This window comes from Balaenoptera borealis (genome assembly GCF_965194805.1).
Source record: "Balaenoptera borealis genome assembly, chromosome: X".
NCBI classification, from domain to species: Eukaryota; Metazoa; Chordata; class Mammalia; order Artiodactyla; family Balaenopteridae; genus Balaenoptera; species Balaenoptera borealis.
The window spans coordinates 12,923,191-12,949,803 of NC_138881.1; the positions used below are offsets into that span (position 1 = coordinate 12,923,191).

At 43.9% G+C, this 26,613-nt stretch overlaps 2 protein-coding genes across 15 annotated transcripts in view; one reads left to right on the forward strand and one right to left on the reverse strand.

The window, feature by feature from the left end:
* CLTRN (collectrin, amino acid transport regulator) overlaps nucleotides 1-22,142 on the reverse strand; it is a 44,308-nt gene extending 22,166 nt beyond the window's left edge. Inside the window, exons 1-3 of one of the 6 annotated variants that reach the window (XR_014239273.1) lie at nucleotides 12,828-12,973; nucleotides 12,450-12,508; nucleotides 7,815-7,900 (exon numbers count right to left, since the gene is read on the reverse strand). Coding sequence is in view for 5 of the 6 variants with exons in the window: in XM_082375906.1 (XP_082232032.1) it covers nucleotides 7,815-7,900; nucleotides 12,450-12,508; nucleotides 12,828-12,885 (203 nt within the window). In the remaining variant the exon portion in view is untranslated. Of the gene's footprint in view, nucleotides 1-7,814; nucleotides 7,901-12,449; nucleotides 12,509-12,827; nucleotides 12,977-20,651; nucleotides 20,676-22,007 lie in introns of those variants that run through there. The other 5 variants (XM_082375908.1, XM_082375909.1, XM_082375906.1 and 2 more) reach the window with 5 other exon arrangements.
* The window catches only part of CA5B (carbonic anhydrase 5B), a 32,097-nt gene continuing 27,034 nt past the window's right edge, over nucleotides 21,551-26,613 (forward strand). For 3 of the 9 annotated variants that reach the window (XM_082375810.1, XM_082375811.1, XM_082375813.1), the window contains exons 1-2: nucleotides 22,315-22,441; nucleotides 25,763-25,949. In XM_082375810.1, the coding sequence (XP_082231936.1) occupies nucleotides 22,322-22,441; nucleotides 25,763-25,949 (307 nt within the window). In that variant the 5' untranslated portion in view covers nucleotides 22,315-22,321. Of the gene's footprint in view, nucleotides 21,728-21,820; nucleotides 22,059-22,314; nucleotides 22,442-23,221; nucleotides 23,994-25,697; nucleotides 25,950-26,613 lie in introns of those variants that run through there. The other 6 variants (XM_082375818.1, XM_082375817.1, XM_082375815.1 and 3 more) reach the window with 6 other exon arrangements.

Genomic DNA, 26,613 nt, shown 5'->3' on the forward strand with positions numbered 1-26,613 from the left:
TGTGTCCACTGCAGCCCAGTAGACGGGCCCCTGGTTTAAGAGCCAGGACGTTAAGCATGCTTCATTCACTCACAGATGTTTACCAAGAGCTAACAATGATTAGCCACTATGGTTAGGGAGGGTTAGGAAAAGAGTTCTACTGCAAGGGCATTTAGATGCCACGACCCTGCCCATAAGTGCCGGGTCTAGGAGTTTAGTGCTATTAAGACGCTTGAAGATCAAGGTCACGGTGTGAGCTCACCAGAAGATTAAAACCAAAGTGGGAGCCAAAACTCCTGCGATGCCCGAATCTGCCCACAAGACTCCATACTCCGTCGGAGAACAGACCCAGGACAGAGGGGAGGGCACAGGGCTTCTGGATTCCACGTGGTTTGTCCACAGTCTTTGTCAGGAGGGGCTCTAATTTCTACCCACAGTAGAACTTCATAGTCTCCAAGCTTTGAGCACCGTTTTCAATTTTATCAGCTGAGCGTTCCCTGGGAGCCTATCAAACACTCTGTCCATCTGCAACACAAGACTTCTCTGGGCCCTGGGGCATGAGGCCAAGACCCAAGGCTACCCTGTACTGTGCGGCCCTGTACTCCTGGAGTGTGGCCCGTGTGGGCACTCAGTGATTGTGATATGAATAGATGGATGAATGAACTAACAGAACGGAGTAATGAGCTCCATTGTTGTTACTCACTGTTTCCACATTATTCCAAGAGAGAGTAACTGAGAAAGTAAATTGGGCCAGCACAGCAATAATAGAAAAGGGAGAAAGGAAAGGAGGGAGATTACTTCCCTAAAACTTTGTTTCCCCAGTCACAAATATTCAGACAACATAACACAGACAACTCTCTAGTATAAGAAGACTCCTGAATATAGTGCAGATAGAGGTAGCCAAGAGGAAGTGTACATGTAAGGAAAGTGGGTGCTAAAGGAAGTAACATGAAGACTGATTTACAGATTTCAGTAGGTGATTTACTTAGCGACCAAAAGATGCAGATTCCTTCCAGTGATAGATTATGTCCAACCAGCGTGACTTCTTCCATGCCCTTTCTTCTAAATGTGACCACACTGAATGTCCTCTAAGATTTGCACAAAATGAAAAATTAATCAGCCAACAGCACTTACTGAACTAAACATGTCTTTTAAAGTACGTTTTGATGTAATAAATAAACTGAAATGCCTAAATCTTACAAAGTTCTCGTCACAAGAAAAAAAATTATATTACAATGTACGGTGACGGATGTTAACTAGACTTACTGAGGTGATCATTTCACAATACACACAAATATCAAATCATTATGTCGTATACCCGCAACTAATATAAAGTGATCTGTCAATTATACCTCAATAAAAATAAATAAATAAATGACTGAAATGGCATTAGCACAGCTAAACAGCAAACCGACACTTTCAAGATTTGTAAATATAGATGGGTCTGATGGAATTCTTTGTATTCACTGGAATAATAATTTTGTCCGACTGCTTCACAAAGCTGTAATACTTATACATATACAATTGCTTCTGTCAGCAAATCACTAAAAGGGTAGAAATGTCCACTCCCATTCCTCAAGTGTGGGGAGCCCTGGTCTGAAGGTAACTAAGAACGGGCTCCACTGCCACTTCTCATCAGTGGCGCCAGACAGGGCCAACTAGGGTGGGAAGAATCGGGCTCTTGTTTCTGGAAATCAAAGGACTAAATAGGAGCTGGGCTGCTGTTTAACAGGCACGAGACCGGTAATCCCCTTACCGTGGATACAAGAGCATGTTGTTCGTTCTTAGATCACAAGGCTTATCCTTGAATAATTAGGCAGAGGAAGAAATCCATTCCGTGCCCTACATCATTTTACTCGGAAAGAGAACACTATGCCTGAGTTAGACTTCTGCCTCTCCTGATAAAAATGATAAATTATTCTAAAAAACCAATATTGGAGTAAACTAGGCAGTTAGATTTCTCAGTTTACCTGGAAAATAGACTAAAGTTTAAACTTAATCATATCTTCCTGAGATAATAATACTTTCAACATTTAAAAATTCCTATGAAACTATTTTAGAAAATCTGGCCTAAACCTTATTATAAGAACGTGAAAACACCTGTTTACCATCTTCAATCAAAGTCCCAAGAAACCTTCAAGTAATCTGATCTAATGAAACCAGAACTTTCTACCACTTAAAACTTGTCCTTCCCTCTTCCATTCTACTTTTAAGAAAATCCAGGGAAGGGCTTCCCTGGTGGCGCAGTGGTTGGGAGTCTGCCTGCTAATGCAGGGGACACGGGTTCGAGCCCTGGTCTGGGAGGATCCCACGTGCCGCGGAGCGACTGGGCCCGTGAGCCACAACTGCTGAGCCTGCGCGTCTGGAGCCTGTGCTCCGCAACAAGAGAGGCCGCGATAGTGAGAGGCCCGCGCACCACAATGAAGAGTGGCCCCCACTTGCCACAACTAGAGAAAGCCCTCGCACAGAAACGAAGACCCAACACAGCCAAAAATAAATAAAAAAAAATAAATTAAAAAAATTAAAAAACGGAGTTCAAATACTTTAAAAAAAAAAAAAAGAAAAAAAGAAAATCCAGGGAAGAGCAAGAAAACCACTTGATATCAAGATTTGTAAGTAATGATTTCAAAGGAATTGTCCTGTTTCTGTCACATTTCGTCCGTCTTCCATGACTCCCAGGGCCGGCTTCTTGACTGTGGGCCTGTGCTGTGTGGGACCGGGATTTACCCATCATTTAAATCTCAGGGCCTACCTAGCAGCCTACACAGCAGCCTTCCAACAGAGGTTACTTAATTCTCTGGCCCCCATCCAGCAGTGTAGCGCACAGGCGGCCTCAGGAGAGCACCGTGAAGAAGAGGCTTCTGCTTCTCACACCACTGCCTTGGGTGCTCTGTCAGCTCTGTCTCTCCCTCACTCCCTGACGGCATCTCGAGGCGCGATGGAGCTTGTCTGTCATTTCTGGCCGTTAAAGAGCTCCGGCCGGTCTGATCAAAACCTAGACGAACTGTCTTCCCGCCCCTAACACACAGCTTCCCTCCCCCGGCCGTGCTGGCCTCGGCGGCGTGCTCGGTTCTTTTACTCTCCTGGCTCCACTCCTCCTGCGCTTCGCCCCTTACCTCCCCGCAGTCCTGCTCACTGCGGGATGGAAAAGGGAGGTGGGAGAGGGCGGGGATCCGACAGGAGAGAAAAAGGCAAGCTTCTTTTTCGCTAGCCAGGCTCCTTGTGCTGCCCTCTGGCCGTTGGTGGTCCCTGCCGGGGCGGGTCCTCGCGTTCTCCATCCAGAGTGCACCCGGGGGGCCTCAGGACACCGCCTGGGGACCAGTGCACTGCCCCTTCCCCTGACAAGGACGACGCACTCTGGCCGAAGGCTTCCATCTCGCCCCTCCCTGCCCGCTCTGCCGCCTTCCCTTTGCCCTGCACTTGGATCTCGGGGCCCCACAGGCAGCGACTCGTGCAGCTCCCTCCGGAGGCCTCTGCTTGGCCCCGGGCAGCCGTCCGAGTGCAGGCTGCTGGCAAAGCCGCCCTCTCTCACCCAGCCATGGAGGCTCAAGCCAGCCTTTGCCTTCAGACTTCTCCAGCTAAGAGGCAGGCGCCAGTTTCTGTTCCACCCACGGGACAGGCTCAGTGGCTGGGGACACCATCACGGTGGCTCGCGCTCCAGGTGCTGCTACTCTGGTGGCAGCTGGAAGTGGTCCTGGGAACGTCTGCAAGCTGGGGAGTGATGTGCCCCTCTCTCCTCTCACAGACGACTCCTCTCTCTACTAGCAGCCCTGCCTGACCCGAGGTGGGCGGGGGAACACGCAAGGGGGCCACTAGTGTGGCCTGGGCGCTAACTCATCACATGGACCCAGCTGTCAGCTCCCAGCGGGCTGCGTGGTGCACCCGCACTGGGACCCATCCCCGCCCCTGTCCTGCGGGGAAGGCCGTGGACACGCCACACCCTCTCTGCAGGGCCTCGCCCTCTGCCTCTCGGACCCTCGACCTTCTCTTCCACTGCCCGCTTGGGGTCATGGTGACTGGACCCGTTCAGCTCTCCTGCAAGTCCTTCACGGATGTGGCCAGGACCTCGCTTTAGAAAGAACACCCTCTTGCAGAGTCAATCCAGCTTATACTGGGTCAAGGGTAGGCTGGCGGCAGGTTCCCAAATATGCAGAGGGGACACTGAGCCCTGTGTCACTGGAGGTGATCACGCTTGATATGAGATACCGTAGTTAGGACTGGGTGAAAGGCGGGACGAAGAGTCTTCATTACTACGTTCATTATTTGACTATCTTTAGTGAGTTACTCTTTACATTTTCCACCCAGTGCATCTCAGTAGCTCTAAGTTTTCTGCAGCATCTATAGAATAAGCAATGACAGGATAGGAAAAAAAACGATTTAAAAAACCGGCCAATGTTCAAGATTTGAATCCCGAAAGCCATCCTAACAGGCATACTTCCCACCCTCTAGAATCCACTCTGCCTCACACTGGCACCAAAAGACCTCTGAAAAGCACATTTAAAATCTGATCCATTTGCCAAGCTAGTGGTGTCTTTCTATTACCCACCACACTCGGGAGAGGCAGCCTGTCTGGGAAGTTGTTTTCAGTTCATCTTGCACTGTGTGGTGCCCTTTCCCATAGAGGAAACCTGCTCATGTAAAGCAGCAGCCACCGTTAGGGGGCAGCACTTGTACTGCATCTTAAACACATCCTGATTCATGAGGCAGCCCTCATCCCTCAGCCCCCTGAGAGCAGTGCTGCTGGGACTCAAGCTGCCTGAGCATTTACAGGAAAACAATTTGTTGACCCCAATCTAGGTTTGCACTTTTCAATTTTTCAACTGACATTGGCAACAAAAGCCTCTATATAGCCTATGCACCCAGTTCCAATTAAAACACCTTTGCAAATAAACCAGATTACATATTCACAGACTCCTACAATGTCCGGGTTCCGAAAAATCAAATTCCCAAAGTGAATTCCTCAAAACTTATCTGAAATGTTACATATTTAAATTAACTTTTCCTAAGAATGGAAATGTGATATAACATAGTCATTTACAAGGTGAAATTTAGGTACTAAGAGGAAGTAATAATACAATGAACACAGCAATGTATAAAATCTGTTGATCAAAAATGACAATAAGATAAAAAGAGACTAGTTGAGGGGCTAGCATTGTGAGATGACCAGCGGCTTTTTTCCTTATATTTTTCTCTTTTTTTTCGTTTTTTAAAGTTGAGGTATAGTTTTATGTACAATACTATATAAGTTTCAGGTGTACAACACAGTGATTCACAATCTTAAAGGCTATAACTCCATTTATAGCTATTATAAAATACTGGCTATATTCTCTGTGCTGTCTAATATATCCTTGCAGCTTACTTATTTTATATATAGTAGTTTGTACCTCTTAACCCCCTCCCCCTATCTTGCCCCTCCCCCTTCCCTCTCCCCAGTGGGAACCACTAGGTTGTTCTCTATATCTGAGTGTGTTTCTTTTTGTTATACTCACTACTTTATTTTTTAGATTCCACATATAAGTGATAACATACAGTACTTGTCTTATTATTTCACTAAGCATAATAGCCTCCCAAGTCCATCCACGTTGCTGCAAATGGCAAATTTTCATTCTTTTTTTCGGTTGAGTAGTATTCCATTGCATGTATATGTATATATGTGGATATGTGCGTGTGTGTGTGTGTGTGTACACCACATCTTCTTTATCCATTCTTCTGCTGATGGACACTTAGGTTGCTTCCATGTCTTGGCTATTGTAAATAACACTGCTGTGTACATTGGGGTGCATGTATCTTTTTGAGTTGGGGTTTTTCTTTTTTTCTGATATATACCCAGGAATGGAAGTGCGGGGTCATATGGTAGTTCTCTGTTTAGTTTTTTGAGAAACCTCCATACTGTTTTCCACAGTGGCTGTACAATTTACGTCCCCACCAACAATGTACATGGGTTCCCTCTTCTCCTTATATTTTTCCTTTTTTATTTTTTGGAAGGCAATCTTCTCATTTTTATTTTTAAAAGCTTATTATAAATTGTTTTGGAAAGAATGCTTCCGTTTAAAGGCATAAGATAAAGGCAAATATATCTTTTCTAAAAATCTATAAAACAGGAGTAAAGTTCACGTAGGGCGTAATTTTTTTTTACCTTACACCTCCTTCTTTTAATTTTTTGAATCATGTGAATATGTTACGTATCTTAAAATACATACGTGTGTTGTGTATATATGTGTGTGTTTGTGTACACACAAATCCACATATCATATGTTTATTTTGCTCCCCCAAATTTTACTCTTCTGTTTTATCCCTTATATTCACAGCCCATGCATAATACACTGTGGGTCTGAGGAAGACAATAAATAGAAACCCTCTTTGCCAAGTTCTCAGTAAAATTAAGACAAAAGAATGAAGCAGACAGGAGACCAAAATAAAAGGCTGCGTTGGAGGATATGACTTTTATCAGCGGGCAAATTTCCTTCCTAATTTTAAAGATATCCTGCGATGAGATAAATTCATCTATAGTGACCCACGCAGAGCTGAACTGAGGCAGGTATCACCATATACTGGTGTAATATGCAAGATATTTAACACCTTAGGATCTGGCACCTACCAATCTAAACAGTCTACAGCTACAGACAGCACGGACAGCCGTGTGGGTGTGTAAGCTTGCCCAGGCAGGGCCTGATTCTGTACCTAGTGTGGGGAGCAGCACAGAAAAATGCGTGCTGAGGGCAGGCCGGCTCCTCAAGAGAAGGGAACCCATGCCCAGTTTATCCTTCCAGCCCACCAATCAAATCAGTCATTTCACCTCTCAAGGGAAGAGTGAAGTAAGGGAGTAGAGAGAAACCGGGAGTGTTACCCTAACCACAAATGGAGATGGAAGGAAACATCACAAATAGGGAAGATTCCTTCGGAAGAACAGATTCAAATGTAAAACTATTAAACGTTGTACTAAGGCTTTGAAGAAAATAAACAAGGTGCTATGATAGATACCAACAGTGCCATGAACCTATACATATGTAAGTTATTTTCAAAATGAGTGCTATGCACTTATCCCCTTGCCCCCCAAGTTCATATGTTGAAGTCCTAACCCCAAATGTGAATGTATTAATAGTTGGAGATAGGGCCTATAAGGAGATAATTACAGTTAAATGAGGTCATAATGGTGGAGCCCTGATAGAGAGGATTAGCGCCCTCATCCAAAAAGGCACCAGAATGCTCACTCTCTCCCCTGCCACTTCCCCCTCAACAAACAAGAGGTCATGTGAGCATACAAAGATTTGGTGTTGCCTACAAGCTGAAAGAAGAGGCCTCAGAATGAAACCTACCTTGTCAGCATCTTAATCTTCAACTTCCCAGCCTCCAGAACTGTGAGAAATAAATTTCTGTTGTTTAAGCCACCCAGTCTGTGGTATTTTGTTATGGCAGCCAGAGCAGACCAATACAATGAGAAGGGAACTCTTTTCTTTCTAGCTTATCTATCTATCTATCTATCTATCTATCTATCTATCTATCTATCTATCTATCTACCTGCAAGAGAAATATATATATATATGTGTGTGTATATATATATACACATATATATAGAAATGTAGAAAGCTTATGACATGTTAACTACAAATTTTTATATTTATCTTCATAGTGCCAATTGAATGAAAAGCATTGTTAAAACATGATATAAACTATAAGCTGAGCTAGATTATAAAGGTTCTTTTTAATGTTAAATTAAAATGTGGGTCCCTTAAAAATTAGATGTATACATTATTTTCAAGATTGAGTTTTGAATTAATGTCCTGTCTCAAATAATACTGCAAACAATCAATTTAGACTTTTCATTGCTTACTTACTCAGTTGCTTCTCTGTTGGGAACTCTTCTCATGGAGAAAGCCACCATCGCTTTGAAGAGATATTCTTCATTTGTATCCCACGCATACTGAAAGAGAAGTAAAACCGAAGGTAAAGTGAAGAGGCATGGGGTAAAAATTGGTCCATTGGGTTCTAACTGTGGCCACACTGGTGTTGGTGTGTGTCTGTCTGTCTGTCTGTGTCTCTCTCTCTCATCTTCCTCATACAATAAAGACTGGAGACCATGATAAATCATGTCACCATAATGTTCAGGATAGAGTTTCCTGGCTATTCTATCATTGTAAGTGTGGTGTGTTTCCCATTGCATTATCTGCTTCCAAATCTGCAGTTATTAGTAGCCAGTCAACAAATAGGTCATTTGGACATCTCATCCTGGACATAAACAGTTGATTCCCTTCTTTCCTTTCACCTTTCCCTCAAAACTGACTCCCCTTCTCAGCTTCCTTTCCTTTATTAACACCGGTACAATTTTACTTTTTATATTCTCAGCTGAAAACTTGAGTGTATGTGTGTATTATGGGCTGAATTGTACCCCCCTACAAAGAAATTCATATGTTAAAATCCTAACCCCCCAGTACCTCAGAATGGAACCATATGTGGAGACAGTGTCTTTACAGAGGTAATTAGGTTACAATTAGATCACTAGGGTGGGCCCTAATCCAATATGACGGGTGTCCTTGTAAGAACAGGAAATTTGTCACAGACACATACAGAGGGAAGACGTGTAGACACAGGGAGAAGACAGCCATCTAGAAGCCAAGGGGAGAGGCCTGGAACACATCCCTCCCTCACAGAACTCAGAAGGAACCGACCCTGCTGACACCTTGATCTTGGACTTCCAGCCTCCAGAATGAGAGAAAACAAATTTCTGTTGTTTAAGCCACTCAATCTGTGGTACTGTGTTACAGCAGCCCTAGCAAACTGAAGTGGCTGACCCCACATTTTAGGTGGTAATCAAGTGTAACTGGAGAAAATCACAAAACAGGTTTTGTGGCTTAACTCTAAACTCATGATGACCTACTCCCAAATTGCCTGGGATCCCCTTAGGATTCTCCATCAGTTTTCTCTCTCTCATGGTTCACAATGACTATTTCAAAGCTCCTTCAGGCCTCCCCAAATCTCAGTGCTTCCCTCAAACCTCACTCTCACTAGGCGCTCCTGTTTTATAAGTTACTGATACATCTCGAGTCATCCACTTACACTCCCCCGCCCTCCTGACACCAAGTACAAAACTTCCTCCATAGGCACATGTCTTATCCACATCCTCCCCCGAAGGGCCAGATGTGGTGTTTCTCCTCCTGTCAACGGCTGTTCTGCCCACCTCTATTAGGAACGCTTCCATTCGGCCCTTCCCAGGATCTAAACAATACAGTTTCCCCCTCTCTTCTGTGCATTCAGTGCTGACTGGAGGCTGTCCATTGACTATGAACTACACTCAAGTCTTTCCCATTAAAACAACAGCAAAACTAAATCACTTTATTCAGCCCTCCTTCTTCTACCCACTGCTCTCTCTCCTTCCCGTCACAGCCAAAATTCCCAAAGGAGTTGTCCATCCTTCTGTCTTTACAGGGTCACTGCCCACTTACTCTTTTTTTTTTTTTTTTATAAATTTATTTATTTTATTTATTTTTGGCTGTGTTGGGTCTTCGCTGTTGTGCGTGGGCTTTCTATAGTTGCGGCGAGCAGGGGCTACTCTTCATTATGGTGAGCGGGCCTCTCATTGCGGTGGCTTCTCTTGTTGCGGAGCACGGGCTCTAGGCACGCGGGCTCAGTAGTTGTGGCACATGGGCTTCAGTAGTTGTGGCTCGCGGGCTCTAGAGCGCAGGCTCAGTAGTTGTGGCACACGGGCTTAGTTGGTCTGCGGCATGTGGGATCTTCCCGGACCAGGGCTCAAACCCGTGTCCCCTGCATTGGCAGGCGGATTCTTAACCACTGCGCCACCAGGGAAGCCCCACTGCCCACTTATTCTTAACCTCCTCCACTATCTGCCTTCCAATCCCTCCGCTCCACAAAGCAGCTCTCTCACGTTACCAATGACCTTCACGTTGCTCAACACAATGCGCGGTTTTCAGTCACGCCTCGCTTGGCCTCTCAACAGCATTTGATGCTCTTGAACAGTCCCTTCATCTGAAAGCACTCTCTTCCCTTTCGTGATACAGCATCGTCCTGGTTTTCCTCCTGCCCCTCTGCCTCCTTTGCAGGTTCACCCTCCTCTACAAGGGCTTTAAGCTTTCGAGAATCGCTAAGCTCAAGGCTAGCCCCTCTCCTCTTGCCACCCTCCGCTTTCTCCCTCAGCACTGTCATTACCACCTCAGTGCAGGTGACGCAGGAATGTATATCTCAAGCCAGCTCTGTCCTTGCCTGTTTGTCAATAATACCTCAAACTCAGTAAGTCCAAAATTAAAGGCATGGTTTTCTTGTTGGTTCTTGGTTCCCTGACTCATAAATGGGCCATCATGCATCCAGGTGCATAATTAGAAACAAAAGCTCATCCTTGACCCCTCATCCTCTCTGCCTTGTCATCCCATCCCCGTGGCTCTCAAATCCCTTCACTGCCCCCTCTCTCCACCAACACACCATACTCCAAATAGCCATCACCTCCCACCTGCACTACTCCAACTGCCTCCCAACTGGCTCCTCCTCTCTACTCCAGTCCCCTTGACTCTGTCTTCCACACTGTGGCCAAAGTGTCTTGTAAACACAAATTCTGTCATGACACCCCTTCCACGAAAGTCCTCCTTGCTTTAAAGATAATATCAAGGACTTCCCTGACGGTGCAGTGGTTAGCAGTCCGCCTGCCAATGCAGGGGACACGGGTTCGAGCCCTGGTCCAGGAAGACCCCACATGCCGCGGAGCAACTAAGCCCGTGCGCCACAACTACTGAGGCTGCGCTCTACAGCCTGTGAGCCGCAGCTACTGAGCCTGCGTGCCACAACTACTGAGCCTGCGTTCTAGAGCCCGCGTGCCACAACTACTGAAGCGGGCATGCCTAGAGCCCGTGTTCTGCAACAAGAGAAGCCACCGCAATGAGGAGCCCATGCGCAGCAACAAAGAGTAGCCCCTGCTCGCTGCAACTAGAGAAAAGCCCGTGCACAGCAACGAAGACCCAACACAGCCATAAATAAATAAATAAATAAATAGATACATTTATTTAAAAAAAAAAAAAAGACAGTATCAAAACTCCTCAACACAGTCCACACATTCTTTGGCCTGACCCCTCCTTCCTCTCAAAGCTCATCATGCGCCATGCTCCTCCTCACTGCTCCACTTCCAGGCACCTTGCCCTTCCTTCCACCCTTCTCTCTCCCCAAGTTCTTTCCTATGATAAGCCTTTGCATGTGCTGGTCCCTCCACCCTCTTTCCTTGCATCCCCTGGTTCACTTTTACTCATGCTTTAGACCTCACAGCAAATGCCAGTTACTGCGGCCCCTCATGAGGCCAAAGCCCCTGTGTACTTCTCCTCCCTGTAATGCTCGTCAAGATGACACACTTGCATTTGGTTCATTAACATGCAACCAATTCCACTACTAGAAGCTCCCCAAGGGCAAGGGTGAGGCTGGTTTTAGCTGCACTGCATCCCCAGCATCCAGCACGGTGCCTGCCCTCAGAGGGTCCTGGGATAAGCAACCCTACGCACTGGCAGAGATGGTGGATTCTGCAGTCAGACTGCCTGGGTTCACCCCTGACCCCTGCCCCTTGCTGACCTGAGATCTTGAGTAGGCCACGTAATGTCTTTGCGCCTCAGTTTTCTCATGCACCTAATGAGAATGGGAATGCCCATGCCACCTTCCTCAAAGGGTTGTTGTGCGGGCTAAATGAGCAAAGTGATTAGAAGGGTCCCAGCTAGAAAGTAAACTAAGTTCTCAAGGAATGCTGGCTGTTAGAATGATTATTACTCACTGAGTGAACAAAACGGTGGATTGCCCTGCAAACTGAATACTTCCAAGTATCTTTAGCACTCTTTTATCATCTCTAGCCTGAGGCGTCTTACTATCACCTTCTATTCGGGGGAAAACTGTCACAGACCATGCCGGAAAACCGAAACTAGAATGACACAACTCCATCTTATTAATTCAACAGTCTTTACTGTTCCTATAGCTACCGGAGCCCCATGAGTACTTTTTTAACTTTAATTTCATAAGCATATATTTCATGTTATTCCTTTGATATTTGAGAAGAACTGAAGAACCCTCACCTGAGAATTGGAACATTTTGTGCTATGAAAGATCTCAGGTGGGTGAAACATGCCCTCCTTTCAATGATGAGAAAAGTCACTGACAAAGTTCAAATGACCACAACGGTGAGGAGCAGAGCCCAACCCATACCTGACAGCCTGACTCAGGCCCCTTTGCTCCACTCTGCTAGGTTGAAACGTGCAAAATTGTTTTGGGTAGTACAGAACTTCACATATTTTCCAGCATACACTGCAGATTAAATACTTCAGGCAAAATCACTTTATTAACAACTTCTATTTTACTACAATCTTTTTGCTTTAAGAAAATATCAGATTTGAGGTCTTTAGAAGCAATCTATACAAATTTAAGATAACTATGCAGAGAAAGCAGTGTTACTAGCAAACAAAATTTTAAAGGAACATACAAGTTTCTTCACTTACTGCTTTATCTCCCAGAGCTGTTCTGAGACTAAGTCTCACTTTAAAAGCATTTTCTGCATCTGCCAGAAAGAAAAAAGAGAGCACTATATGATGATAAAATCTGCCAAAATGGAACCTGATAAATCCTAATATTTAATGCAACTCGAATCAACAGAACACAGAATTGCAATTAAACTGCCCCAGATACTCCTGAAAGTTTAACTGCAATCATCTTAAATGGTTGAAATTTTTACTTCAAACTCATAAAACATTCACAGGCTCAACTTTGAAGCCATGACACGACGGCAGATTTACAAAAATAAAGAAGTCTTTCAGGCAGAGACTTGTCAATCATTTAGAAAACTGTTCGTCTGTTTTCAAGTTTCAAGGCTTACGTACCTGGTTGACAGAGTTCGGCATGAATAGCAGTCACTAGAAAAAAGAGCAGCCACAACATTCTTTCAAAGTGGAAAACACAAGGCAAACGGAGGGGAAAAAAATCCACCCTTCACTTAAAGCTGCCTTAGCCATTCTGTGACCCGGATTAGAATATCAGACAAACAAGCAAGCCACCACCTAAAAGGTTTAATGATTAACCCCCATCATCTGGGTTAATACTTTGATAGAAGCAGCCCATCTCCTGTCAGTTATTTACGAAAATCTGTTTGGAAAACAGATTAGCTGTCCTTTCCAAATTCTACCTCCAAAGAATGTCTTCTCTGCTGACTCAAAAGTCGGAATCCTCCCCCCACCTTTCTTCTGTTGTTGTCTGGTTAAATGCACGGTGGAAAGAATTAGTCCTTTCTGGAGGTTTACCCTGGCATGAACTTCCCATCTTTTCAGGGCTGAAATATCTCTGGCGTATAGATAGACTCTCTTAATTTAGGAAGCAAACATCACTCCTTTCTATCTCTGGTGAACAAAGGACACCCTTCCAAGACTGGCCTCATTAGACTCTCATCTCCACAGGTAAACATTCAGGAGAGCTTCCAATTCAAAGAGAATGGTTTTGCTCAGCGCTAAGCTCTGGTAGTTGTGTAAAATCAAAGTTAATGATGTACAGCAGTGCTATCCAATGGAACATTCTGTGATGATGGAAACGTTCTATATCTGCACTATACAATATGTACACAATACGGACAATATGGTAGCCACAAGGCATAGGTGGCTGTTGAGCACTTGCAATGGGGCTAGTGCTGCTGAGAAAATGAATTTTTCTTAAGTTAATTTAATTTAAGTAGAAACATGTGGCTAAGCAACTACATTGCTCAGTGCAGCTATACGACAGTAATTAGGAGCTACCTACCATGAACTAGCTTTGCTGAATTATTTCTCTAATCCTCAAAACAGCACCCCACAGCTGCTGTGGTATAATCATCTTACATACGAGGAAACCGAGGATCCACTACTTAAGGCATTGGTGGCAACAGGGAGTGGAACGGGTGTCACTTTACCAGCCTGGATGACTTACACTTGAACCCTATCTCCACCACACTGAACCTGACTGTGTCTCAGGGTCATCACTGATCAAAACTGAAATTGTAACGAAACCTCGGAGATGCTCTGAGGACTGCGGCAGTGAGTGGAGAGGAACCTTTCCCCTAGTGGGCATCCTACAGGTGCCAGTCAAGCCCCCCAGCAGGTCAGTGTCAGGACTTTCCTCTCTACCACGCCGCCTCTGCATGTGTTCAGTCCCCAGATTCCACCTCGTTGCTTGAAAACCATGAATGGAAAAATTAGATCGAGTGACTCTGCTGTTAAACAGAAAATCTGGATTTTTAAAGCAGCAACAAGAAAAATATCAACAGCTACACTTCTCATTTCCCCTTCCTGGTTAGGGTGACAGCTGATCATAGATGACCCACTGCTGTTGGCTAACTCCACTTAAGGAGCTCTTCCTCATCTCCTTTACCTTGGTTGCCAGGGCACAGAGTCAGGAAAAGTTGTACTAGAGAGAGAAGTGGCCAAAAGTTAGCCTAGTCATTCCAGAAATTTCACTATTAGATGAAATGGAAATTTCCTAGAAGGAAGGGCCCGCATAACTGACCCCTGAAAACAAAGTCAGACTAGATGAAGTTATCTTAGGAAATGTTAGACTAGATAAAGGCATCCTGGGGTTGGGGAGGGAATAGACAGAGATGGTAACAAAGCTGATTATTTGCATCAAGGAACAAAGCCCTGTTAGCGAGATAGAAATCTGATTCAGCCTTTAGCCTTAAAACTTCATAAAAGTATCAAATGTCTCTCTTTTGCTTTTACTTAGTCACTTATGTGACGAGGATTGAAGACAGTAAAATGCTGAGTTTTTGTCAGTGTAAGCCACTCATTTGAAAAGAGAAGAAAATCTCTTCTCTTTTGAATTATGATTTCTCAATGTTTGTTGTCTCATTTTTAAAACAATAGAAAAAAGAACAATAGAAGTTCTGTACAGAAAATACAGAGAGGCAAAAAGAGAAAAGTACAAAATACCCATAATACTACCTGCATGGACGACCAATGTGAATATATTTTAATAGTTAAAACACACCTTCCTTAGCCTTGGATCTTCTTGTATGTTCTCCTGTGATGTTATTGTTGTTTCATCTCACTGTAGTGGCCCTATGAGAACAGGGAAACATCGCGGTGGCAATCACATGGGCCCTTGTCTTCTTCCTCACCCTGAAGGGAAAGCTGTTCCTCCATGGGATCTGGTGAGTCGCTTTATTTTTTTTATTTTTATTTTTATTTATTTATTTATTTATTTATGCATGCATGCATGCATGCATGCCGCGCTGTCTGGCTTGTGGAATCTTACTTCCCCGACCAGGGATCGAACCCGTGCCCTCGGCAATGAAAGCGTGGAGTCCTAACCACTGGATGGCCAGGGAATTCCCTGGTGAGTCACTTTAAATTTGATAGATCATGAGATATATCAAATTTATTTTATTCCTAGTTTACTGAAAATTCCCTTTATTGAATTGTATTCAATAACCTATATTGAATTGTATCGCCTGCCTTTTCAGTATCTATTAATATGATCTGAGAATTTTTACCATTTGGTACATTATATTTAAAATTTCTTTACATTGATCCAACCCTTAGATAAGCTCAGTTTGATGATTTCTAACATGCTTCTGGACTTAGTTGCTGTGTTTTTCTTTTTTTAGGTTTTTAAATCCATTTTTGTAGAAGAGTATTTAGGTTCCTTTTCAAGTGCTGATTCTTTTTTCCAGCCCTCGTATTACCATGTTGAAAATGGTACAGAAAGATTTCTAACATCGTCTATGTTTACAAATACTTGAAAATGTAGAAGAGATAAAATATTCAGAGTTGAAGATTCTGGACCATACATATTCCGGAGGAAGAGTTCTTTTAAATTTTTCTTATATTGTCATTAATTTCAGGTTTCGTATTTCTTTCTGAGTCCCTTTTCGTTGTTTACAATATCCAAGGAAAGCATTCATTTCATTAGGATTTTCCAGTTTCCTCATGGACTTTATAAAATATTTCCCATAAGATACTCCATTCATTGTTACATTTCCTTTATATTTTCTAGTTATAAATTTTTTTCTCATTTCCCCTTTGTTCTTTCCAGAAATTTACCTATTTTTGTTGTTGTTTAAACAAAGAACAAGATCTTGCATTTAATTTTCAATTCCTTTCTTTCTGCTTTCTGATTCATCTGTCTTTACATTTATTAAGTCTTTACTCTTTCTGTCATACTGGTTTTCTTGTTCTTTTTATAACTCTTGAGTTGGCTAGTAGGCTTATTTATTTTTAATCTTTCTCAGTTAATGTGAAAATATCTGTGGCTATGAATTTTCCTTGGAGTACTGTTCTAGCCACATGACATAAGAAGTACAGATGTACAGTGATCTCATTCTACTTTCTAAATAGTCTATAATTACAGTTTTAATTTTTCTATACCCCAGTATTTGCTTAGAAAAGTACTTGTCATTAGCAAAAGAAACAGCAGCCAAAAATGAAATGATTAAAAATACTGACTTTTATAGGTCCTGTCAGATGAATAGAGAGAGAAAACGTATAATGATAAAATAAGACACCGTCAATAACTTGACTTAAAATATGAAGACTCTTACAAGGTCTGGATCACTTGGAACATGCTAAAAATGATTTAACAACTAAAGAGCTTGAGAGTTCAATAAAAGAGGTGGAACACAGAACTAGATGCTATTGTTCTTGCCTCTCAACATATTGGGTTTTTTTCTTCCACTTTTCAAAATCCTGTACATACTTAGCCTTTATTTTCATGCACAATTTTAAGTATTAAACCTCCAGAGAATTCATATCAAACTTGCTTCATACAATGCTCATTTCAGCAATTTCACAAATAGGAGCTTAATAATTTATCAGTAACAGTGGTAATGATGACAAATAAAGCATTTTCAATCATTCTGAATATGGTCCTATTTACTGCCAATGTTTAGAGTTTAGAGAACGCAGATAAAAAGTTGAGACTACTGTTGCCATGAGCAATATGAAAGGCACAGAGTCTCCTGAGACAGGAAAGAGAAATTGATTTCTCTGTGCTTTTTCATACTCCACAACACTACTGGAAAGCAGTTTCGTGGCACATAACTATTGATTTACTGCTCTGGAGGGTGAATTAAATATGAGATCACACGAAAAGAAAACACGTGAGTTGTTCTTTTGATTCACACAAGATGCCTTTTAAAGTACATCAGAGTTGTAAACGCATGTGGGGGATTATGTATGCTCCATTTACCTGCAATAAAACAAGATGTAGCAGAGAACCAATGTAGCTTTTAAATTTTGAAGCTGATTGTTCTGTTTCATTGTCACAAACAGGTATTTTGTAAACCTATACAACCTTGAACACTGTGAGCTTTCATTTTTTTATCTTTAAACATCTTAACCACTATTACAGGTCTATCTCAATGATCACCTCCTTCGAGAAATTCTTCTTTTCTTTTGTTTTTGTTATAGATTTTTAGCTGTTACTATTTGTTGTGGACTTGTCAGATCTACTAACTTTTTATTCTCTCTTTGTCCTGTGTTCCCATAGCATTTTGTACATGGATCCATTTGTACATGGATCTATTGCCAACATGATTTGCTTTTGGGTCCTACAAATTTTAAGCTCCTGGAGGGCAGGGACTATATTTGGTTCCATTTGCATTTCTCATGGCCCATGAATATTTGATAATTTAATAAAACGGAATTGACTTATTTGAATCATAAATGGGCAGTTTAAGGAGCTCAAGACCGTGGAAATGAAGTATCACGAGGTACACTGCCATTTTTTTGACATTCCCAGCCAGAGAAAAACAACTCCCAGTATCTTTGATAAACAAGGAGCCCTGGGCTCTGGAAAATTTTTGTCTCCACTCCCGTACCTTATGCCCTTTTTAAGATGAGAAAAAAATCTGAAGCTACGATATTCGAAGGCTCATCAAATTTTGTAGGTTAATCAACAACTGTAACCATTATGAACCTTGCCTTTTTTTCACACAGGGTAACAATTTTCTAGTTCAGAGAAAGTTAATCACTAATGTTTGGAAATAAAGATTAATTCAGACAAACTGAGTGAGTGTAATTCTGCCAACTTTATATTCCTAAGGTAGCAATTTAAAGGATGGTTTCATAAACAGGATGCATATGTGCCTGTCTGAGTGTCTCATCTGCATGAAGACCAATACATTAAAATAAGTCCTATGTAGAATGTAAATTGCTGCAGCTACCATGGAAAACAGTATGCAGGTTCCTTAAAAAACTAAAAATAGAGCTACCATAGGATCCAGCAATCCTACTCCTGGGCATATATCCGGAAAAGATGAAAACTCTAATCTGAAAAGATACATGCACCCCAATGTTCATAGCAGCACTATTTACAATAGCCAAGACATGGAAGCAACCCAAGTGCCCATCAACAGACGATAGGCTTAAGAAGATGTGGTATAGATACACAATGGAATATTACTCAGCGATAAAAAAGAATGAAATATTGCCATTTGCAGCAATGTGGACGGACCTAAAAAATATCATACGAAGTGAAGTAAGGCAGACAGAGGAAGACAAATGTTATATGATATCACTTATATGTGGAATCTAAAAAACAATACAAATGAATCTTTATACAAAACAAAGACTCACAGACATAGAAAAGAAACTTATGGTTACCAAAGGGGAAAGGTGGGGGATAAATTAGGAGTATGTGATTAACAGATACACACCACTATACATAAACTGGATAAGCAACAAGGATTTACTGTATACCACAGGGACCTATATCCAATATTTTATAATAAACTATAATGGAAAATAATCTGAAAAAAATATACAACTGAATCACTTTGCTGTACACCTGAAACTAACACAACATTGTAAACCAACTATACTTCAATGAAAATAAATAAATAAAAATTTTAAAAGTAAAAATTAAAAAAAAATGAGTCCCATGTAGTAAAAACAAGACTTTACTGACATTTCTTCCTGAATGTTTAACTCTTTCCAGCTTCGCTTGGGTGTTGTAGTAAGAGTTTTCTCAGGACTTCCCTGGTGGCGCAGTGGTTAAGAATCCGCCTGCCAATGCAGGGGACACAGGTTCGAGCCCTGGTCCGGGAAGATCCCACATGCCGCGGAGCAACTAAGCCCGTGCGCCACAACTACTGAGCCTGTGCTCTAGAGCCCACGAGCCACAACTACTGAGCCTGCGTGTCACAACTACTGAAGCCCATGTGCCTAGAGCCCATGCTCTGCAACAAGAGAAGCCACCGCAATGAGAAGCCCGCGCACCACAACAAAGAGTAGCCCCAGCTCACCGCAACCAGAGAAAGCCCGTGCCCAGCAATGAAAACCCAACGCAGCCAAAATAAATAAATTTAAAAAAAAGAGTTTTCTCACAGTTTTGACAAGTCATGATATTCTTTCTAGGCTAAAGATTATTGTAGCCATGCTCTATGGAGTAGTATTTTCCATTCTTAATCTTATATCTGGCTGCCAGTTAGTGTCACCCAGTCACTTTTAGCCCTGCCAACAGGTACCGCCTTTACCAACCTCTACAAAGAGGTAGAGGGGCCATGTATCTTTCAGGTTAGATGCTCTCATTTTCATAACAGAATTTTAAGCTACCCTCATTCTGCTTGATATACAAAGCATATGAAGTAATCAACACATCAAAGTTTCTGCCCTTAAGTTTTGGCCAGTGACAGTGACCTTGATCTTTCTACTGTCTGAAATCATCAAAAACTTACAGTACGAAATGTTGTTTTTGAAGACTGCTTAAAAGACGTGCATGCAAGACCTCTATGACTACAAATCAGAGATGCCAGATAGGTTGTTGCAACCACTCACCCATCCTGGACCCACAACAGACATTGTTAATCTATTACAGAACATTTTCCTTCGGAGCCTGGACTCAGCCACAAAACTTCCCAATGCAGTTATTCAGTCAGTCGACATGTGAGCTAAAACTTACTTGCCATCGTGGGGAATGATGATATAAATGCTGCCCTGGCTAAGCCATACCACTGAGGGCCTGTGATCTCAAATAAACAGGAAAGTTTGGGTGGTTCATAAAATTGATTTAATTGTGCTTTGTGATTGTGGCAACAGTTTACATTGAGGAGATCTGTATGAAACTCTTTATGACACTTACACTTTATGATACTTGTTTCCTACTTAGTTCATAGCATCATTATGATGAGGAATCAGGATTTCCGTTGGGACTAAAAATCAAGAAAAACTGTGCTTCTCAAAAACAAACAAATGAACATGCAGGGCATTATGCTAAGTGAAATAAGCCAGACACAGAAAACAAGTACCATATGATCTCACTTATATGTGGAATCTAAAAAACACACATACAAAGAAAAACAAAAAACCGAACTCACAGATACAGAGAACAGACTGGTGGTTGCCACAGGCAGGGGGTGCGGGTGGGTAAAATGGGTGAAAGTGGCGAAAAGCTACAAACTTCCAGTTACATTGATAAAATAGATAAGCCATGGAGATGCAATGTACAGAAAGGTGACTACAGTTAATAGTACTGTGTTGTATATTTGAAAGTTGCAAAGAGAGTAAACCTTAAAAGGTCTCATCACAAGAAAAAAAATTTGTAACTATGTGTGGATGTTAACTGGACTTATTGTGGTGATCATTTCACAATTATATAAATATTGAATCATTATGTGTACCCCTGAAACCAATAAAATGTCACATGTCAATTATCCCTCAATTTAAAAAAAAGAGACCAGCACTTACCAAGTCCTTTTCCACCTATAACCGACCCCCTTACCACATCTTCCCTTTCTCATCAATTCTTGTCCCATCCAAACCCAAGCTGGGGAACTTCAGGCTATAAGCTCCTTGAAGTTTGTCTTGTCACTGGAACATAGTACTCCATAAATATGACTTCAATGAATGAACAACTGAATGGCTAATGGAAAGTGCCCTTCCCCTAGGAGTGCCCACTCAGAGGTTTCTGGACAGGAAAAAATAAATAAATAAAGCTGGTAATAATCTCTTCACTTTTTTCCTGTGGACCCAGAATTGTAAATGGAGACAGTAAAGAAAATTAATCTCAAAGTAGGGGGCCAGAAGCAGAAATCTAAGTGTGGTGTTGTCTCCACAGGTCCTAGACAGCAGGAGGGCACTAGGTACCTAAAAAAGTCGTCTGAAGGAGACAGCCATCAGGAAGTAGAGGAGTGCGCTTACTCCATGCAGCCGGCTAGCATTTAAAGTCGGCTGGGAAGCTGGTAGGAACACAGTTCCAGTTGGTCCTCAGTTACGTTTCCTATCCGGTTTCTACTCTTGGAGTTGTGGTGTTTGGAACTGGGAGAAATATGAAGAAAATCCATTTTTAGGCGAGGAGCAGAGATCCGCAGGCTCGTCCCACCCCTATATACGCCACTAACATCTAGCTCCGAGACCTGGGCGACTTTCTCCTGAAATTCGTGAGCCCCGCCCGCTTCTCTGCGGCTTCCCAGGACCAGGCTCGGCCAGCAGAGGGAGAGCAGGAGGCGTGGACCAGGTCAGAGTCCAACCAGAAGGGGATGGCCTGGGAAACCAGGGAGTGGCCATGACGGAATGCAGGGAAATGCGCATGCGCGGAGTTAGCGTGATCAACGGGGACCTCGGGGTCGTACAGTGCGGCATGGGCGGAGCGCCGGGATTGGCCAGGACAGAGGGGAGTGGAATAAAGAGGGGATGGAATGTAACCCGGTCTTGAGGGGCGGGGTCTGGACACCGTGGGAAGGAGCGTCAGCGACGGCCACTTCCGGCGGGGCGTGGCCTAGGCGTAGCACAGAGGCTTGACCTGAAAATGTGGGACTCAATCGGTGCGTAGCCGCTCGTAAAGGCAAAACAGGCTTAGTCGAGACTGCGGGAGAGGTGGGCAGAGGGCAGAGGAATTACCAGAGTGGAAAGCAGAGAAATGGGCACAAGAGAGGGGCGTGGGGTCAGCGAAACGAGCGTGGCCCAGAGGATAAGAGGAATGTGAAAGGACTCGGATCAGGGGCGTGGACGCCGATGAAGAGGCGGGGCCACGGAGTAGCGTATGGGACGGAAGTGACGTAACAGAAAGGAGGGCCCTGGTGTAGGCGCAGTGTAAGGACTTACCGTGAACGTGGGCGCGGCATGTCCGTGGGGGAGCGGCTCTACAGTTCTAAGGTGTGCAACAAAGATGGTCCGGCTCCAAGGAGGGGTGGGCCCACGGCGAGGCCAGGGGTGGGACCAAGTTAGCGCGCAGGCGCGTGACCGCGGCCGGAGGCCCGGAGCGATGGCAGCAGAGGCGTAGTCAGGATAGAGAGCAGGTGCAGAGCTGGGTGGAGAACAGGTTCGGGCTCCGACATGGGGAGCGTGACCAGGGCGGGACTTTTAAGTTTCGTCGGGACGTGGGCCGGGCGCGCGGGGACGTGACGTGAATAAGCGAAATGACGTGTCCCTGCGTGAGGGGCGTGGCTAGGCACAAGGGGCGTGGCCAAGATGGCCGCGCGCATGAACCTCTCGTCCCGGTAGCGAGCAGAGTGGTTCCCGCTCTGGGAAACGTTCGGGTAAAGTCCGGAGGCGATGTGGAGCGTGGGCAGCAGGGGAGCGTAGGCTAGCAGAGAGAACAGGGATCCTCTCATACACACGATCACGCGCTGCAGTGGGCCCCGGAGCCGGGACAGCTGTTGGTTCCGCTAGGATGGCCACAGTCCCGGCGGGGCTTCTCTGTACGATGGGGGTAGGAGGCAGGGAGTCGCTCCATCTGTACTCTAATCCTGTTCCTCCGCTCTGAGGGTCACCAGAAAACTACACCCCCTTACGGTTTTGTGCATTTAAAGGTAGAATAGCTGTCCCAAAGAGTCTGGGAAGTAAGGGGGTTGCAGTTTCAGAAACCGAGGCCCAGCAAACTGGATTCACTCATGTCTGCATTGTTGATTTTCTTCCTGGCTATACCAAGGGCTACGGACGGATTCACAACCACCCCCAGGGCAGGGGATCAGCAGTTACAGCATGTGGACAAATCTGAGTCTTCTCTACTCCTCAATTCTTTCTTCTATCCTTTTTTTTTTGTGCCCTGTCCTGGAGCTAGGGGGGAAGAACCTACCAAATACAGACGCTGTTGGTGGTTGTAATTCTTTGTGGCGTGAGCTGAAAGCTACTGCTCGGAGGATGCTGGAAAGTCGTTGTTATTAGTGTAATTCCCTCTTGTTTATTTTTGCTGAGAAAGCTTGAGAAATATGGGGAGATAATGAAAATGTGTACACCTTATGTTGGGTAGAGTTCATTCTCTGTCAACCACTGAAAACCACATTGCTTTCTGCTTCCCCTTTTTCCTTTGCTGACAGTCTGGTCATCACCACTCTGCTGCTTAAAAGTCTTGCTGGAATATGGAGAGAAGTTGGAAATCTCTGGTGAAAGAACCTTGTCCACACGCTACCCATAAGCTGCCCCTGCAGATCCCTCAGAACGGTCTCTGTTCTCAGCCTGCACTGAAGTCCACAGTGAACCAATGTTCCCCACCCCCATGCCCCCACTCTCCCTTCTGGGTCCTGATAAAGAGCTACACTGTTCTTGAGTATTTTGGAAATGAAAACCTTTCAACTTTCTAGGGCTTTCCTACTTCACTCAGAAATTGTAAACTCAGTACCAGGTCTGAAATGCACCTAAAGGCTGAAAGCAGCAAGGGCACCGTTTCTGTGCCTCTGCACGCCTGCCCTGTTGTCCGTGGAGCCAGGCAAAAGGCTGCCACCACTCGTAGTTGGAAAACAATGAGTTGAGTTCCTTTTGACTGAATATGAATATTGAGGAAATCTGATGGAAAGAGGGAAATGCATTTCATATCATTCCACTGGAGCAATTAGTGCGCTGGAGCAATTGCAGCACACTAAGCAATTATAGAAATGTAACCTTTGGCAACCCTATATTGGGATCATAGAGAAGAAGTGGGTGAGAGGAGGAGGCTGAACTTTCTCAGTCAAGACAAGGAAACATAACTTCTAATTTAAATTTCAGAGAATTGCAAAAACGCTGTCTTCCTTTCTAAATCAGAAGGCAAGAAAGTGAAGGGTCCATCTGATAAGAATCAAGGAATCTTTTTCAACGCAACTGTAACCGTTAGTAGGTTTTTGTGCTTTGTTTTTTGTTTTTTTGGTGTTTTGCGTAAGTACAAATGGCTTAACCAGGCAGAGTTGAAGAGCCAAGGCATTTAATAAATACACAATCTACAAGTGATTCTAAAAGGCTGTTAGAATCTGTTCATTCACACATTTCTGTCTGCAAAACAGCAGATAAGGACGGTGTAAGTAAAATCCAAGAGCATATATAATCAGTGATAGCAAAGGGCATGTAGCACAGAAAGCTTACCTTCCCTAGGGCCCATCCAGCTCATGGTCACACCTTTCCTGTGCCTATACAACAAAATATAACTTATTGAGAAAATGTATTCTACATTTATACGTTCCAGGGTTCACCTGGGGCCTATTTAATAATGAGTATTAGTTTATTTTTAATGCTAAATTTTGCAGTTTATAGTCTAGGTGCAAATTCATAAACGTTTTTCTCATAAGCATCTTTCTTTCTGAAGCGTATACCTGGACATTAATAATCTCACGTATTGTTACACGTATTGTAGCCTAGCATTAGCTAAATTAAGTTTCTTTCTATTAGGATTTCCCTGGAACCCTCCTTGCCCCTGACCTTCCATGCTCCATTCCTTCCTTGGTTGCCTTTGACCATTCCTTCTCCATGTCTTGGCCTCCTTCATCACTCCATTTTGTTGGTCTCTATATACCTGTTACCCCTGGGGGGAGGGGATTTTCCTTCTCTCTCTAGCCTCACAACCTCCCTTGAGCACCAGAGCTGCACTGCCAACTCTCCCTAGACCTTTCCTCTCGCCTGCCCCCTTGGCACCTCAAACCCAACAGAATTAGTAGTAAGAGTGCCATCTTTCCCTCCCTGCCAGCTCCTGTGCCGGGTTCTGTTTCTTTGTTCAGGGGTTCATCCTCGTTCTACCATGAGGTAGAATATTCTACCATGTTCTCTCGCTTGGATTATTGGAATTTCATTTCAAACTCCACATGCCCAAATCTGAGCTGCTGATTTCCCACCCAAAACCTTTTCCACACATAGTCTTCCCATCTCAGTTCGTGGCAAGACCATCCTTGCAGTTGTTTAGGCCAAGCATCTGCCAGTCATCTGTGACTGCTTTCTTTCACACCTTACGTGCTTTATCCCCAAGATACATCCAGTACCCAGCCACTTCTCACCACGTCCACTGTGACATCCTTAGTTCCAGCCCCTGGATTATCCTGAATGGGCTCCCTGCTTCTTTCTTCCATCCTGGTCAGTTTCCAGTAGGGCACCGTGAATGAGCTTTTAAAAATGTAAATCAGAGTATGTCCCTCCTCTACTCCGAAAACTCCATTGTGTTCCCATTTCTCTTTGAACAGTGGTTCCCAATCAGAGGTGATTCCCCTTCTCCAAGGGACATCTGCAATGCCTGGAGACATTTTTGGTTGTCACAAATGGAAGGAAGGTGCCACTGGTATCTAGTGGGTAGAGACGAAGGGTGCCGCTAAACATGCTACAGTGCAAAGACTAGTCCTTTACAACAGAGTTATCTGGTCAAAAATGTCAACAATGCCGAAGCTGAGAAACCCTGAGTTAGAGAAAGAGCCTTTACAATGGCCTGCATGTCTCCTTGATATGGCATCCACTACCTCTAGACCTCATCTCCTACCACCCTCTGCCTGGTTCACTCCACTCCTGCTGTATTTACCTCCCCCTCCCCCATACTAATAATCTGAATGATGTTTTCCACAGGATCGGCCACCTCTGTTGTTTGCGACTTTTCCTCCTCTGTCCTCCTTTTGCCTCTGGGTTATTAGGTTCCTGCAAGTTACTTGGGAGCTGATCAAGACTTCAAGCTAAAGATGGTGATGATGAGTCGCCTGAGGGTCGTTCTTCAAGCCTCTCCATGCAAGGCGCTGTGGAGAAGGTTCCAGATTCCGAGGTCCATGCTAGCAAGGCCCTGCAGCCTCTACACCTGCACCTACAAAACCCGGAACGGAGCCTGTGAGTACATGGCTGCCTGGACAGAGCAGAAGCCTGGTTGTTTCCTAACAGTCACGTGTGTTGAGTGTCTGCAGCTCTGTTGTCAGTGGCATTCCAGGCTGGGATTGGATGCCTTGAGAACTGTGAGGATAACCCATTATTCCTCTATTTGTTCAAATATGGAAAGCCTTTTTCTCCCCGAGCTTTATTGAGATATAACTGACCTAAGTCTATGGCGTACATCATGATGATTTGATACACGTACATACTGTGAAATGATTACCACGGTACCGTGTGGAAAGGTGTTTTCTTCACCAATTTTAACTTGTTAAAATGATGTCATGCAGAAATAGGTCAAAGAAGTCCCAAGTTTCAAATACTTTGAACCTGTTCTTTATTGTTTTTTGTTAGCAATTGTCTTTTTACTAAAATTGATCCACGGACTGCAAATTATTTCTGTGAGTCTGAACACTCTGGAATTTGCATATCCATGTTTGCAAGCAGTTCAGTAGCTTCATACTCTGGACTATTCCGTCCCTCGTTACAAATTGCGCAAGAGTTGCCTCTAGCTGAGCAGCTCGCCAGTGAGTGCTCCACTGTGAACCCAGCAGATCAAGTGAGGCAGCAGATGGTCCTCCCTGACGCCACGGCGCTACTGCCGTGGGCGTGGGTCGTCCTGTGTTGC